Here is a 16766-nt window from a genome sequence, read left to right on the forward strand (position 1 = left end):
CAGAATCAGAATCAGAATCAGAAAGTATTTTATTGCCAAGTAGGTTTACACCTACAAGGAATGTTCTCTGGTTATTGGTGCACACAATGAACATAGAAACATAAAAACACATTAAATACAACACACATAGGAAAAGCAATAAAAAATAGAAAACTAGTAAATATTTACTCACTTTTTACTTCTTATTTACTCACTTTTTTCCAATATTTATACAAAGTAGCATTTATTTTGACATAAACATTTCTGAATAAAAATATATGAAAGATAAAAGATATAAAAAGTGAAGTAAAAAGTGAAATGCAAAATGCAAAACAGTAAACAGTATCCGATTGCAATATGCAATGTAATACAGTATAATATAATATGAGATAATGTGTTAATTTATTAATTTAACACGTCCTTGAGGTGTGGGGGGAAATAAAAGTGTGTTCTTTTGACATTTTTGACATTAAATACAATTTCGAATTATGTTTCAGATGATGATGATGAAGATGATGATAAAGATATATGATGAAGGTGATGATGAAGATGATGATTAAGACGATAATGAAGGTGATAATGATCCAGAAGAAGATGAAGGTGATGATGATGAAGAAGAAGAAGAAGATGCTGATGATGAAGACTCGGGTACTCTCCTCCTCTTCCTCCCACGCAGGGAGCGCGCCGCGCGGCTGTGGAGGCGTGACGCGCCCGCATCTCGTGCCCAGGATGTCAGGTCGGTCTGATGTGAACCAGAACTAAACTGTCTCTGTGCCTCTAGCTCGGTTCGGTTCGATTCGGCTCGGCTCGGTTCGGATCCTTCTCTTGTTAACGTCGGTATCGATGCCGCTGCTCTGATCCGCGTGCCCGCTGCTCGGTGTCGTTGAAACAGCTGCGGCTGCGCGCTCACGTGGAGGAGGGAGAGGCTCGACACTAGCACGGTCATTTACGTTAAACCGGGACTAAACCGGGACTGGACCGGGACTGTACCGGATTTCAGAGCAAGGACGTTCCGCAGCTCTAACGCCGTGGATGGATGCTGAGCAGCGGGATGAATCAGCCGAGCTGCCCGGTGAGAGATAACCTTGACTGGTTGCTATCGGTCCGATAATGGGCTCATTGTGAGCTGAACCGAACCGGGCTAGACTGGAAACACAGCTGAGCCCGAACAGAGCCAAACTGTGCGAGGGGACCCGAACCGCTGACACATAACATGTTCGAACATGTGAACCCCCATCCATGGATTAGGTCTTGGATCAGTGTGAGGTCCGGACCTGTAGAACATGTGTAGAACATGTGTAGAACATGTGTAGAACATGTGTAGAACATGTATTTATATATGTTCTGACAGTTAAACGTCCTCTCTCTCTTCCCGTGGTTGTCAGGTCCTCCTGACGGGCCCTTGGTGTTCGGTACCGGGATAGGACCCCTCTGAGAGCGATGGACTCCAGGACCAGGACCAGGACCAGGACCAGGATGGACCTCAGACCTTCAGTCAGACTCTCTGTGTCCCTGCTGTTGACTGGCACGCTGGTTTCAATGGTGACGTCCAGCTCACCTGTTGCAGGTAAGATGATTATTAATGTGTATAACAGAGGAGGGAGGGGCCATCTCTGACCAATCAGGAAGTCAAAACATAAGGAAGTCCTTATAAGGAGACGTGACGCTTCTGATGGAGCAAAATTATCTTTTCACACAAACACACACATATCGCCTGTCTGTCTGTCTGTCTGTCTCTGTCTGTCTGTCTGTCTGTCTGTCTGTCTGTCTGTGTCTCTGTCTGTCTGTCTGTCTGTCTGTCTGTCTGTCTGTCTGTCTGTGTCTCTGTCTGTCTGTCTGTCTGTCTGTCTGTCTGTCTGTCTGTCTGTCTGTCTGTATGTCTGTCTGTCTGTCTGTCTGTCTGTCTGTCTGTCTGTCTGTCTGTCTGTCTGTGTCTGTGTCTCTGTCTGTCTGTCTGTCTGTCTGTCTGTCTGTGTCTCTGTCTGTCTGTCTGTCTGTCTGTCTGTCTGTCTGTCTGTCTGTCTGTCTGTCTCTGTCTCTGTCTGTCTGTGGTCAGGGTCTCTGTCTGTGGTCAGGGTCCTGAAGTTGATTTTGTCCCATGGTCTTTTGTCCACAGGTGTGTTGGACTTCAACAGAACGAGGTCTTCGTCCCTGTCCTCCTCTCCTAGACCCTCGCCCACCAGCCCCCCTTCCGACTCGGGTGCCCATGTTAACAGTGGTGTTTTAGGTTTGGCTGAGGACTTGGACTCTGGAGCTCAGGGGATCCACCTCCTCCTGAGACCCCCGGACCTCCTTTCCCCCAGCCATCCCCCACCCCTCCCCCCCCACAGCCAGCCCACACTCACGCCCCCCCCGCCCTGGGTGCAGGGCCCTGTCCTGGAGGAGGCCTGGGGCTCTGGAGACTACCTGGAGACCCTGTCCTTCATTGTGCCTGACGGTGAGGAGCTGGCACTGGCCACGTCTCTACCCAGCCACCCCTATGAAGATGACACCGGTGGGGACTGGGTCTCCTATGACACCGCCTTCCCCACCCGTCCCACACTGTCACTATCCACCCCCCTCCCCCTCTCCCCGTCCACCTCCAGCATTCTGCTCCACACCCACCCAACCCACCCAGACGTCTTCCCCACCTGGGACGAGGACTACGACCTGGAGGACATGGCGCCACTGGAGCCGACGGAGCTGCTGCTTCCGGACATGAACAGTCTGGAGTACTACACCAACCTGCTGGTGAAAGAGAGGGACAGAGAGAGAGAGAGGGAGAGGGAGAGGGAGAAGGAGAGGGAGAAAGACCAGGAGCAAGTAAACCAGTCCGGCTCCAAAACCCCCATCTCTCCTACAACAACTCAACCTCACCCTCTGTCTCCGAGCTCCGCCTCTCCTCCAGGACACGGCCCCACTAGTCCTCAACCGGGGCCAACCCCCCCCCTTAATCTCTCACCTGTTATGCCGATGTCCCCCAACACACCCTCTACCCCTTTCCCTCCAAAACCTACAGACAGCATTCAGGGTCAATACCCTCCCCGCCCCCCCTCTAACACCACCAGCCGGGTGCCTCCCCCTCCCCCGCTGGGTCCGCCCACCCGTCCTGAAAGGCCGGAGCGCCTGCCGGTGGTCACAGAGACGCCAGTGAAGGATCCGCCTACCGAGACCAGCAAGGCGAGCACCGCCTCCATCAGCACCACTCCCCCTGCCCCCACACCGAGGGCGGCCCAGCCCCCGCCCAGCAGACTGTACCTGTGCAATGTGACCAAACCAGAGATGTACCTGGTCCGAGTAGGTAAGAGCGGCTCAGCAGACGTGACAGGAGCTTGATTCCGTGTGTGTGACGAGCAGCTGACGTGTTTTGTGTCGTGCAGTCAGCTCCAGAGCGTCATCGGCTGGTTTCAGTCAGGTCCGAGATCTTCTGAGGAGAGAGTTCAACCGCTCAGTGGAGCTGCAGGTAAATACACCTGATCATCAACAGCTGTCATGGCTAAGCATCTCAAAGATCATTGGTTCTAATAAACCTGACAGGTGAGAGATCATTTGACGGTTCTCACCTGGCAGATCTGCAACGGCTGCACCTTACTAATGTCTCATGATAGACAGCTGTCCATCTCCTCTCCCTGTCCTCCTCAGTTCCTGAGGACGCCCTCCAGCTTCGCCTTTCGTGTGGTATCGGGACCGTTGATCTTCACTGCCATGGCCGTCATCAATGCCCTGCGCCAACCGCCTCGCTCCTTTGGCCCCGTTCCCGCCGTGTCACCGCTCTACAACGTGCCGGACCTCCGGTACCAGATCCACTCGGTGCTGCAGTTCGTCCCCACCCACGTCGACGTCCGACTCTGTAACTTCAGTGAACGTGTAGAGAGAGGGCTGATGATGGCGTACGCCGAGACACGTAGACGGTCACATGAGGCGGGAGCCGTCACTGTACAGGTGAGTGACCTGGGGGGTGCGCTCTGGCTGTGAATGATGTCAATGTCACATGATCTAAAACTACATGTGTCTCTCTCATCGTTTATTTTCTCGTCCAGCTGTTGAACGTCACCATGAGCATGTCCCGGCGTTCAGTCGAGCAGACGGTTCCCGTCGATGTCACATTTGCAGTGCGTGATGGATGGGGCTACCTTCTGGGGTCAGAGGTCAGCGATCACCTGAGGAAGCTCAGCCTGGTGGAGTTCAGCTTCTTCGTCGGATTTCCTGCTCTGCAGATCGCAGAACGTACGACACGTATACCTACCTGCCTGTGTAGCATTCAATAGATCTAACAACTCTTAATAACAGTTTTACACATGTAACACGTGTATACATGTCACAGTTATGTTTATGTCTGTGTTTATGTGCACATGTTAGTATCATGTTTGAACATACAATAAACGTGTTTATTTCCTTAGCGTTTCACTACCCTGAGCTGAACACGTCTCATCAGCTGCGCTTCACCTGGGTCCGGACGGGTGAGGTCCCAACTGAGCCCTTGGTTCTCTGTTGTTACCTCCTTTTGTGTTTGTGCTTCTGTGTTGTTTAGTATGTGTGTAGTGATGAGCCGACACTGTGTGTGTTTCAGTGCTGCTGGGCGTTCAGGAGCAGCAGGTGACGGAGAGAAGCTTTAAAGCTCGTCTGGAGCGGCGTCTGGCTCAGCTGCTGGAGGAGGGGCTGCAGGAGCCCAGCAGGAGGCGCAGGAGAGCCACAGCTGTGGGCAACAACAGTCTGCAGGTGACACCGCCAACATATACACCTCTATATCTCATAAAAACATCTTACATCAAGGGGTTCGAGATATTTATCATCTACGATCATATCTTAATTGTTGTTTTAACGATGTTGAGCTCATGAGCCGCTCTGTGGGAGCCCTGCTGCTCTGGATGATGAAGACATTCAGATCCTTGATGGGTTTGTCAGTGAACTGAGTGCTGAGGAGCCGTCTGGGGTCTCTGCGTCCAAAGCCAGGGACTGTTTATGTTTATTCATTGCGATATTAAACAACTTTATCACATGTTTCCAAATATCGCACACCCCTAGATACATGTACATGAAACTTAGGGTTCTTGAAGTATCTAATATACTATAGGTGTCTTATCTTATCTCTTATAATAACTAGAGGTTCCGTTTAGAACCAGCAGGGTGTTGTGATTCCTTGACTCACTTGTGCTTTCTCAGGTGGTGCGTGTGGCGAGGCTGTCAGGCTCAGAGCGCCCCCTGGAGGTCATGTATTTTGTGGAGGGTCAGAACGGTGAGCGAATCCCTGCGGAGAAAACTGCTGCCACCTTGAACCGCCTTGACCTTCAGAGGGCCGCCATCGTCCTCGGACACCGAGTCCAAAGACCCCTGGCCCAAGGTCAGTCTCACCTGTCTCTCCCTCACCTGTCTGTCTCTCACCAGTCTCTCTCTCCCTCACCTGTCTGTCGCACAGCAGTCTCTCTCTCTCTCTCACCTGTCTGTTTCTCACCAGTCTCTCTCTCCCTCACCTGTCTGTCTATCAGCAGTCTCTCTCTCTCTCTCACCTGTCTCTCTCTCTCTCACCTGTCTGTCTCTCACCAGTCTCTCTCTCTCTCACCTGTCTCTCTCTCTCTCACCTGTCTGTCTCTCACCTGTCTCTCTCTCTCTCACCTGTCTGTCTATCAGCAGTCTCTCTCTCTCTCACCTGTCTCTCTCTCTCTCACCTGTCTGTCTCTCACCAGTCTCTCTCTCTCTCACCTGTCTCTCTCTCACCTGTCTGTCTCTCACCAGTCTCTCTCTCCCTCACCTGTCTGTCTATCAGCAGTCTCTCTCTCTCTCACCTGTCTCTCTCTCTCTCACCTGTCTGTCTCTCACCAGTCTCTCTCTCTCTCACCAGTCTCTCTCTCTCTCACCTGTCTCTCTCTCTCACCTGTCTGTCTCCAGCAATGGAGACCCTGTCTGTCCCTCCGGCAGAGACTCAGAGCAACAGTATCTTGCTGATCGTGGGCGTGGTTGTCCCCGTGCTGCTCGCTGTTTTCATCATCATCATCCTTTACTGGAAACTGTGCGGCTCAGAGAAACTCGAGTTCCAGCCGGACGCCATCAACACCATCCAGCAGAGGCAGAAGGTCAGAGGTCAAAGGGAAGTCGTCGGCTCTTCGTTTGCACATGCATTTAAACCAACCAATCAGGCTTGTCCTCTCTCAGCTTCAGGCTCCGAGCGTCAAAGGCTTTGACTTCGCCAAACTCCACCTGGGTCAGCACAGTAAGGACGACATCATGGTGATCCAGGAGCCCGGGTCTCTGCCCGCCCCTGTCAAAGAGGCCACGCCCCCCGATGGCGGAGACCTCAACACCCCCAAATCGAAAGGCTCGTCCACTAAGGGACGGTCGGGCCGCCGCAGGGGAAGGTGAGACACTTTCTTTCTTCCACACTTATAAGAACTTACCAACACTGGTTAATGTGACGCTACCACATTAACGTAAACGTGATGAACGTAGGGCTGCTCGATTAATCGAAATTTAATCGTGATTATGATTATTGGGTCAAACGATCTCCAAACTACTATAATGGAGTTGAAACGATTATTTGGCTCCTTCCCCCAAAGCATCCAGCGGCCCAGCTGACTGGCTCTCACTCTCAAGCAGCCGTGGAGTGAAGGAGGCGAGTTGGTGACCGGCGGTGTTTACAGAACAGCGCGAGTAGAAAATGGCGGAGGGATTTTCTACCCCTTTTGTCTGTTCGACAAAAGGGGTAGAAAGGTTCTCTTGTATGGGAACACTTCGGATTCGAAGGATCCACCGAGCAGCACAATGTAGCAGCCGCGCTGCGTCCGTCCTCCAGAGGGTCCAGCTCACACCGGACCCACGATTCTCCGCTTGCTGTTGTTTGTGACCCGTTCAATGTCGGGGTTCAGGGGTAAATGATGATGGTCCTCATAGCCCCCACCCCTCTTTTTCTCTCTCTGTCTGTGTGCTTGTAGCGGGGGGGCAGATGGGGACGTTCACATTCAAAGGAACCGGAAGTGTTTGGTACTTCCGATCCAGTCATTTAAAGAATAAAGCACAGACTTCAGAATAAGGGCACATATTCATAATCGTTTGAATAATCGTGATTTCGATATTGTCCAAAATAATCGTGATTATGATTTTTTCCATAATCGAGCAGCCCTATATGAACGTGACGCTGCATTAACGTGAATATAACATGTCACCACCCTCATACGAGAGTAACATCTCTTCTGTCAGACTCAGCCCGTCAGACGGGGACTCGTTAGGCAGCGACCAATCCAGTGGCAGAGAGTCAGCAGAGGAGAGCACCCGACCTGTGGCCACGCCCAGTGAGGGCAAACAGCACAGGAAGACGCCCAAAAATGGTCAGAGACACGGTGACATCATCATCATCAACGTTTAACTTCTATATAAAGTTTGATGTTAACGTCTGTATTTTCTTTTCATGTCTCTGCACTGAAGGACGAAGCAAGATAGGCACGTTCGTTTATTTTCATCATCATCATCGTCTTCTTCGTCATCCTCATCATAATCCTCATCGTCGTCATCATCCTCATCATCATCATCCTCATCATCATCCTCATCCTCATCCTCATCCTCATCATCATCATCATCTTCTTCATCATCATCATCATCATCTTCTTCGTCATCCTCATCCTCATCATCATCATCATCCTCATCCTCATCCTCATCCTCATCCTCTTCTTCGTCATCATCATCTTCATCATCATCATCCTCATCTTCTTCGTCATCATCATCTTCATCATTAGCATCATGAACATCATCATCATCCTCCTCCTCATCTTCCTCATCATCATCATCTTCTTCTTCATCATCCTCATCATCCTCATCATCATCATCATCATCTTCTTCTTCATCATCATCATCTTCTTCTTCGTCATCATCATCTTCATCATCATCATGATCATCATCCTCCTCCTCATCATCCTCATCATCATCATCATCCTCATCATCCTCATCATCATCATCATCATCATCATCATCAGCATCATGAACATCATCATCATCCTCCTCCTCATCATCCTCATCATCATCATCCTCCTCATCTTCATCATCTTCTTCAGTAAGTTCTTTGATCCAGAACCTGCTGTGATGTAAACTTGTCTTCCTCCAGCAGGTCCTTCCGGCAGCGGTCCAGACGAGCCTCTGTCCTCGTCCTCCATCTTTGACCACGTGGACCGTCTTTCTCGAGGCTCGTCTGACGGCCCTCGGCGACAGGCCAACAAGGTGCAGCTGATCGCCATGCAGCCGCGACCGAGTCTGCAGCCGACGCAGGCCCCGCCCCATCCAAGCCCGACGCTCACGGAGAAGGTCAACACAGAGGTGAGACTCCTTGCCTGTTTACCGTTTTTGAAACCTGCATGACGTCACCCTCCTCTGTTCTCCTGTGCTCCTGCAGGTGGCGCTGAGATACAAGTCCGAGATCGAACATCACAGGAACAAACTCCGGCAGCGCGCTAAGAGGCGGGGTCAGTGTGACTTTCCCTCCATGGACGACATAATGGACGCCTTCGGAGACGGGCCGGTGCAGAGCGAGGTTGCACAGCGACTCTACAGCTCCGCCCACGACCACATGGATTGTATTCTGCAGGCCGACGCCCCCTCACCCCCGACCCCCACCGACTCCAGGAAGAGGTCAGAGTTCACCTGAGAGACGTTAATGTGGTGTCCAAACTACGGCCCCTGGGCCAACTGCGGCCCGTCTTCCATTTTGAATGGCCCACATAAAAAAAATTATAAAATACTAACAATTAAGTGGCACTTAAATGTCACTTACTTATAGCACTTTGTAGTTTGACTTTCTTGAAGCAAATTGCACTCTCTTGGTTCTTGATGTTCTGGGTTGATGCTCTCATTGTGAGTCGCTTTGGATAAAAGCTTCAGCTAAATGAAAGGAAACGTAATGGACTATGGCCCACTGTACTGCACTTCTCAGTTTAGACACTAGGTGGCGCCCAACTCACCCCTGGCCTGCCAACTGTCCCTCAGAACGCTGCCACGCCCTAACCCTGGCAGCGTGAGTGGCCCAGACCTTCATATTTTTTTCTGTATGTGGCCTTCGGATTAAAAGGGCACCCCCGACCTACATTAACGTGTTTGACAATGTCTAATATATATCAAACATCACAAACAGATGCAGAAAGGTTGTAAAGGAACCACTTGAACATAAGTTACAGTAAGAATTAAAAATCACACATATTATAATTGTGTGATGTCCATCCAGGGGGAGGCGCTCTCCTCGGGGTCGCCGTGCTCAACCAGGACCTGGAAGTCTTCCTGATACCGACAGAGATCGGCTTCTTACCGATCAGAGCGCCACCTACAGGAAGTACCCAGGACTCAACAACGTGGCCTACATGGTGAGACAAAGAACAATAACAGCTCTGGTCGTGTGGTTCTCCTCATGAAGTGTTCGTAGGTGGGATTTAGCCTGAGTTCCTCTGTATTTCAAACTTAGTCTGATCCAATAATAATAATAATAATAATAATAATAATGTGTTAAATTTAAATGACATGGGACCTGAAGTTGATCCTTGCGGAACACCTTTATTAATGATCGATCATACTGAATATCTTTCGCAATGTTCTGCCCCTCTCTCACAGTCGGACCCTGACCTGCCCCCAGATCATGGCAGTCCATCTCCCACTGACGAGGTGTTTGACCCGGCCCCAGCTCCCCCCCCCTACATGCCCCCACAGCCATCCATCGAGGAGGCCCGGCAACAGATGCACTCTCTCCTGGATGACGCCTTTGCTCTGGTCTCACCGTCCTCGCAGGGCAGCGTCGGGGTGAGCGGGATAAGCCCTGCCCTGCCCAGCCCCTCCCCTCAGGTCCGTCCCCCGGGCAGACAGTGGGGCTCCTACCCAGCAGCCCCCTCTCACAGCCCCTTCTCTGCAGTGAGTTTGTCGACTTGCAGCTGAGAACCAAAACTTGTGTCATGAGTCAGGGGTTCAGTTTTCATTGTGGTCTTCTCCTCTTCCTGCAGAGATACGTAGAGTTAGGAATGTCTCCTACGTCGGTCCAGGGCCTCCTGCAGGGGTCAGTGTCACATAAAACCAGGTCAAGGTCTAAAGGTTGGAGGTGAACTGGTACTGATACTCTGTGTTTTAATCAGGCAGGGCCTGAGCTCAGGAGGGTATGTTTCCACTGGAGATCAGCTGCAGGAGTCAGTTTACTCCAACAGGGGGCAGTATGAGGACCCCCCCTCCTCCTCCAGACCACGGCCTGTTGGGGGCAGCACAGGTAAGTCAATTTGAGGATGCACGTCCAGGATTCACTCAAGATGTCGCTTCCTATCAGTCTTTTATGTTGCATTTGTTGACTTTATCCTTGGTATGCTTTCCTCCAGGAGCCCGGCTCCACCACCTGACACAGGTGGGTTTGTCCAGTCAGATCGGTGCTTACCCTGGGGTAGGTCGCAGCATGTCTGGCCCCACCGGCTCGAGCTGGACCCAGCGGCTTTCAGACCAGGAACTATCAAGACCAGGAGACAGCAGAGAGAGCGTGAGTCGGATGAGATTCTGAATCCAACTAAACTGGACCACACAAACAGTTGTTTTGAATATCAGCGTAGTAATGAGTAGTGTGGTGATGTATGGCACAGTCTGCATCAGTCCAGACCAGTCAAAGAAAGTTTAGATGGTCTAGACCAGTTCTCTTTAGATCAGTCCTTACCAGTACTTGTTCATACTAGTTGACTTTGTCCAGATCAAACTCACTTGTAAATTGTCTGCATTGGAGAGTAATGCAAATCGTTGAGTCTTGTGTCAGTCTCATTTTGTTTCTGTGGTGACTGACAAATTCCAGCAAAGTGTTGTGAATACATTTTCACCTTCTCTTCATCTTCCTGCAGGTGCTGTCGTTTCCTGAGTTCTCCTCTTCCTCTGTTTTCCAGATGCCGAGCTCCTCACTGCGTGACCCATCGGCACCACCTCTCCTCCTGACCTCACCAACTCCAGAATATCCCCCAGAGGACGCCTCGCCCTCCGCCCACACCTCTGCCTCGCTTATCAAGGCTATCAGAGAGGAGCTGCGTCGCTTGGCCCAGAAGCAGGCGGTGACCAGTTACCCATAGACCTATGTGGACTAGTTTGGATCAGGACTCTGCTGGTCCCAATAGCGTGAATGGAATGGATTCGGAATTTTAAACTAATGATCCACACTTGTGACACTCTTGAGCAGATTTGTGTCTCAGTAGCTAAATTAACTCCGGACCATGATCCACGTCTCCTGTTTCCTGACTGAAAGACCTCTGGTACTTCACAGGGTTCTGTCTGTCTGCACCTTGGTCATTCTTCAACTCTGTGTTTCATCAGGAGTTTGACTCATTACATTCCTACTGAAGTGCTTCCTGGACTGGATTGTCCCATATAGAGTCTTAGACCTCATCATACTTTCTGAATTTGTGGAGGGGGTTGTCACTCTTGACCTTTTGGTGCTGATCATCCCTCATGGAGGTCTGGAGAACATTGTACCTCCTGGATGGATGGTATAGCTGAACCACCTCAGGCTGTCCTGATCACCTACAGTGGAAGATCTCTATTTATCATCTGCAGTGGTTTGTCCCATCTGATCCAGTGGTGGGGTTAGGGTTAATGATTGTTCATTCTGGAGTTCTAGAGTGGAAATTAATTCCTGAACTCTTTGTGTTAATGGTTCATCCTAATCTTCTCATGTGAATTAATTATTTTTTAACTTCTGGAACAGATTGTCCATCCAAGATTTCCGATTTGGAGAGTCCCGCCCAGGAGATTGTTTCTTCTAGAGTTGTTGAGTGGAAATTATTTCTTGAACTCCTGCAGCTGATGAGCCTCCTGACTTTATTGAGCGGATTGTCCCTCCGGAAAATCTGCATTGGATAGTCCTACCTGAAGAGATAGAGTTGATGGTCCATCCTAACCTTCTCATGTGGATCATTCCCTCTGAACTTCTGGAACAGATTGTCCCTCTAAATTTTTGGGGAAAATCCCTTCTGAACCTCTGGAGTGGATGGTCCTTCCTTGACTTCTGGATCTGGACCATCGCCTCTGGAGTTCTGAAGTGGATTATCCCTCTGGACGTTCTGTGGTGCTAACCATCAGCCTCATACCATCTTCTCATTAACCACTTATTGCCTTCCATACTTCCATCAGCCAGGGGAATCAGGTCTCTTTTCATAAAGCATATTGATGAGGTCTTTGCACTGTCGACAACAGGAGGTGGCGTAAAGTAAGTACAACATAGGGAAAAGTATATATAAATATCTATGAAAATGAATACAAATATATGTAAAGAGATAGAATCCAAATGAGCACAATTTAATGTCAGAGATATTATTGAGATGTTACATATTTTCTTGCCTATATATGAAAGCAAACTTGAATCTTTTATTTTAATGACAAAAGACCTAACTACTGTTCTATGGTTGTTGTCCTACGTATTGAGCTTGCTGTAGATCTTTAGCCGTCTTTTGTTTCTCTTCGGAGACGCTGCTTGGCGTAGCTGCTAGTGCACGTGTTCATGTGTAGGTGGCAATGAAAAAAAATCTTGATTCCGTCGCTTTGTGGAGTTTTGACGTCGCTGATTTATTGCATTGATCTTCGGGCTGAGTGCTGAGTCTGTTGGGCATCAGGTGGATTCATGTAGAGGAGCAGAGACGGGAACAGCCAGGAACTGAAGCTACAGCGGTGTCCCCTGGAGGCTGCAATATGTATAACACACAAACTAACTTCACTGAGTGTCATCAGTGCACCAGTGATGGGAGATTCCATCAAAACTTAAAGAAACAAATACGATCAGCATTTAACAGCTGCCTCATTAGGGACCCTTGAGGCTGTTCTGTATACCACACACCAGAAGAATAAGAAATAAAAAGATGCATTTAACCATCATATTAGTAGGTTGGGGTAAAAAGTATAAGTAAGGTTTGTAAAGGTTAAATATTATTTTGAAATCCAGTCGGCCGTGTGGTTCCCGTTGCTTCTGGTTGGATGGTTCCTGTTTATTAGTCTTTGCTCTTCTTCAGCATGTTGGACTCAGTTTGAATTTGTAGCTACTCGTGATGTTTCAGTCGATGTTAGCATGCTGCTGAAAGGTTTTAAAAACAAAGGTAATAGAAGTAAACAGGTGTTCCATGTTCAGAGTGAGCGAAGAGGGATTTATGTCACAGTGCCATCAAAACGTCTTTCATCTAAACCCAAGAAAAAAATACATCGTATAAAAAATTGTTTTTTCTACATTTTAAAAAGATATTTTGGAATCTGAATGAAGACAATTAAAATAAACATATAAATGAAAGTGAATTTGATGTTGAATAGAAAATAATAAGAAAAGATTTTACGTGTGATTTTTCTTCTGAACCTACTCACATACTTCATGGACCAGAAACCAACCACTTGGACTCGAATTCAACCTAGCGCCTTGGACTTGGCCACGCCCACTCGATCACACGGTGCTAGCTTAACGAGTGGACGGGAAACTCGCGCACAAACACAAAACCTGCAGTTTGTCTTCTCACGTCCGAACAGGCTCCATGAATGGAATGTTTTTTAGAGTTTCTGTTTTCTCGATCTGAGACGAATACGTAGAAATGTATTTATGACAAATCGACTGGTTCGTACAAAAACATGGCCACAAAGATTTAAATCACACAACAAAGGAGCTTGAGTCATGTGATGCTCATTGACAGCGAGCAGTTGCTCCTGTTCTGTCATGAACGAACAGCAACATTCCTGCTGCTCCTCTGGACCCGGCCTCAACACGCACCTGAGTCCAGGTCCGGGTGTGGTCCAGGTACCCTGGGTGAAGACGCTTTTGGGAGACGGAGCCTGCAGGGGGCGCTGTTTGCTGTCATAAAATCAGTGAGGGGTCTCACCTGTAGCGCAGCAGGTGATCTGTGTCACATGACCTGTTCTAAACTCTGTGGATTCAAAACAGTTTAACAAACATTAAAGACATAATTCAGGTTGAGATGGTTTGTGTTGATTTTTCACTCAGAGAGAAAATCGCCGAAGCGCCGCTGCAGCCTGCAGTAATAACGGCATTTAATAATTGTTTTCAAGCATATACTTACTTGTTGCTCCAAAATTAACTGCATCAGCGTCCCAACATGTGTCCTTTTTAGTGTTGTCTTTATACAACATGTTCCGAGGATCATACAACTCACTGTACTTCTCCACTTCAATTATTAATTTAATGTCATCCATGTTGAAGAACATCTCCGCTGTTTGCTCCGTTAAATGTCGGGTGTCGAGGGTAAATTACTTATTCTCCACTCAAACCTATGTGGAGAACACGTAGTGCCTCCCCCCCCCCCCCTCTTTTTATCTTTATGACTGCTTGTGTGGCTGTAGTGGATGGGCAGAGGGGGACATTTAATAATGTGTTCGGTAAAAGTGTTGAAATTAAAACTCCTGGACAACAGAAGGTGAATACAAAGTATGGGATGCATATTTGATCATTTATCTCATAAAAAATATGTCGTCAATATCGTTTAAAATCATTTTTCAGTGTGTTTCCTGTCGCGATACGCTCGCGTCAAGCGGAAAAAATAGACTCGACGCCGAAACGATCGCCGCACAACGCTACGCTTCAGCCTCCGGTGTGTTCAGCGCTGCGGTTTAACATGGGAGTGGATGGGAGCCAGAGGATTGGCGCTGAGCTTACGCCTCGCTTTGGCGTCGCTTCCGCGTCCGGTGTGAACCCGGCGTTAGTACCAGCATGCAGCGTTGCACGGGGATCAAATCATAGATATATATATAGATCAGATGACCGGTGCAGATCACGTGGCTCTGTGTTGTTGTAGCTGCAGTGCCTGAGTTGTCCACCAGGGGACTGGCTGAGGACTGACGCGGAGCTCAGAGCTCGGACCGGGTCCTGATGGAAGATGAACCCGCCTCACGGAGCCGGTTCTCCGCGTCATGACGGTGGGAGGAGGCGCTGGTCCCAGTTCTCCTGTTGGCTGGAGTGTGTGTGTGTCGTTACCTTCGACCTGGAGCTCGGACAGGCTGTGGAGGTTAGCTTAGCATCGTTAGCATAGCATCGTTAGCATCATGTAATTCATATGATTATGTCTAATAATTACTAAAACACTAATGGTTCGATTTGTTTAATCAGATCTTATCTGTTTATGTGGAAATGAATCAAATTTATATAAATAACAAATTATCGCCACATTAAAATGTGAATACAAGTTTGTATTTAATAAAGAAACAAAGACTCAATTCAACAGTAACATACATCTAACATACATGTAATATACGTGTCTATATCAATATACATGGAACATACTTGTCTGTACGAAGATACATGTAACATGTAACGTGTGACATGTTCCAGCTCAATGAAACTGAACTGAGGTTTGGTCTGTGGTTAAAACAGTAGAACATTGATGATGTCATCAGTGATGCAGTGTGATGTCATCACACCAAAACTGATGTCATGGTTTTGTTTGTGTTTTTCAAGCTGATGTTTCCTCCAGATGTGAAACTCACTGAGAAGGAGGTGAGGTTTTGTATCTTTCTTTCTTCCTCTGTGATCATCCCTCCCTCCTGGTATTCATCCTGTTTCTTGTGATTTCTTGTCAGAAAACCAGTATCTGCTACTTGTCCTTCCCCGACTCGTACTCAGGTGAAGCCTCACTCACTAATCACCAATCACCATCTTGTTTTATAATGATATACAGCACGTTGTGAGAAGTAGGGTGCTGAAGGTCACTGTACACCAACAGCCCGACCTCATGTCCTATAATGTAAATATGAACAGAGCATCACAAACACGTGTATTTCTACATTTAAAGATAAAGATGGCGAAGAGAAAACATCTGAAAGTGTTTTTTTCACTGTTTAGTTTCTCTCTATATAAGTTATTATTATAAGTAATGTTATTAAATAATTTTAGACATAGTTCACATGAGCCTTTATTTCCCAGGATGCCTCGGGGACACTCAGTTCAGTTTCAGGCTGCGTCAGTCGGTCGGTCGCAGATCTTCACGAGTCAGAGACGACGTCTACAACCAAGATGCTCCTGTCACACTGCAGGTGACTGACTGACTGACTGACTGACTGAATGACTCACTGACTCACTGACTCACTGACTGACTGACTCACTGACTCACTGACTGAGTGAGTGAGTGACTGACTGACTGACTGACTGACTGAGTGACTGACTCACTGACTGACTGACTGAATGACTCACTGACTCACTGACTGACTGACTGACTGACTGACTCACTGACTCACTGACTCACTGACTGACTCACTGACAGACTCACTGACTCACTGACTCACTGACTGACTCACTGACTGACTGACTGACTGACTGACTGACTGACTCACTGACTGACTGACTCACTGACTGACTCACTGACTGACTCACTGACTGACTGACTGACTGACTGACTGATTGACTGACTGACTCACTGACTGAGTGAGTGAGTGACTGACTGACTGACTGAGTGACTGACTCACTGACTGACTGACTGAATGACTCACTGACTCACTGACTGACTGACTGACTGACTGACTCACTGACTCACTGACTCACTGACTGACTCACTGACAGACTCACTGACTCACTGACTCACTGACTGACTCACTGACTGACTGACTGACTCACTGACTGACTCACTGACTGACTGACTGACTCACTGACTGACTCACTGACTGACTGACTGACTGACTGACTCACTGACTGACTCACTGACTGACTCACTGACTGACTGACTGACTGACTGACTGATTGACTGACTGACTGACTGACTAATCGATGTCTCTTGTTCACTCAGAGGGAAGCGTCCCATTTCTTTGGGTACGTCTACTTCCGACAGGTGAAGGACGTGTCTGTGAAGAGAGGA

At 48.4% G+C, this 16766-nt stretch overlaps 2 protein-coding genes across 3 annotated transcripts in view; both read left to right on the forward strand.

Moving 5' to 3' along the window:
• The first annotated feature begins 272 nt into the window (after positions 1 to 272).
• On the forward strand, positions 273 to 13876 carry si:dkeyp-27e10.3 (UPF0606 protein KIAA1549). Its single transcript, XM_062383345.1, has 19 exons — positions 273 to 1546; positions 2096 to 3259; positions 3339 to 3421; positions 3601 to 3900; positions 3999 to 4185; positions 4359 to 4418; positions 4529 to 4677; positions 5122 to 5299; positions 5845 to 6029; positions 6109 to 6311; positions 7150 to 7289; positions 8048 to 8256; positions 8333 to 8568; positions 9158 to 9293; positions 9538 to 9831; positions 9921 to 9973; positions 10050 to 10177; positions 10284 to 10438; positions 10788 to 13876. The coding sequence occupies exons 1-19, from the start codon at positions 1420 to 1422 to the stop codon at positions 11007 to 11009; spliced, it is 4209 nt and encodes a 1402-aa protein (XP_062239329.1). The 5' UTR covers positions 273 to 1419; the 3' UTR covers positions 11010 to 13876.
• An 841-nt stretch (positions 13877 to 14717) lies between these two features.
• dennd6b (DENN/MADD domain containing 6B) overlaps positions 14718 to 16766 on the forward strand; it is a 6914-nt gene continuing 4865 nt past the window's right edge. The window contains exons 1-5 of one of the 2 annotated variants that reach the window (XM_062382997.1): positions 14718 to 14927; positions 15377 to 15415; positions 15499 to 15541; positions 15842 to 15951; positions 16698 to 16766. The exon at positions 16698 to 16766 is cut by the window's right edge and continues 12 nt beyond it. In XM_062382997.1, the coding sequence (XP_062238981.1) occupies positions 14799 to 14927; positions 15377 to 15415; positions 15499 to 15541; positions 15842 to 15951; positions 16698 to 16766 (390 nt within the window). In that variant the 5' untranslated portion in view covers positions 14718 to 14798. The remainder of the gene's footprint in view (positions 14928 to 15376; positions 15416 to 15498; positions 15542 to 15841; positions 15952 to 16697) is intronic. The other variant, XM_062382998.1, reaches the window with a different exon arrangement.

The sequence above is a fragment of the Platichthys flesus genome, chromosome 23 (genome assembly GCF_949316205.1).
Source record: "Platichthys flesus chromosome 23, fPlaFle2.1, whole genome shotgun sequence".
Lineage (NCBI taxonomy): Eukaryota > Metazoa > Chordata > Actinopteri > Pleuronectiformes > Pleuronectidae > Platichthys > Platichthys flesus.

Coding starts and splice junctions, on each gene's coding strand:
- si:dkeyp-27e10.3 (XM_062383345.1), top strand. CDS start 1,420: ATGGACTCCAGGACCAGGACCAGGACCAGGACCAGGATGGACCTCAGA. Junction 7,290..8,047: donor CAAAAATGGTCAGAGACACG/GTGACATCATCA, acceptor GTCTTCCTCCAG/CAGGTCCTTCCGGCAGCGGT. Junction 9,832..9,920: donor CTCACAGCCCCTTCTCTGCA/GTGAGTTTGTCG, acceptor CTCTTCCTGCAG/AGATACGTAGAGTTAGGAAT.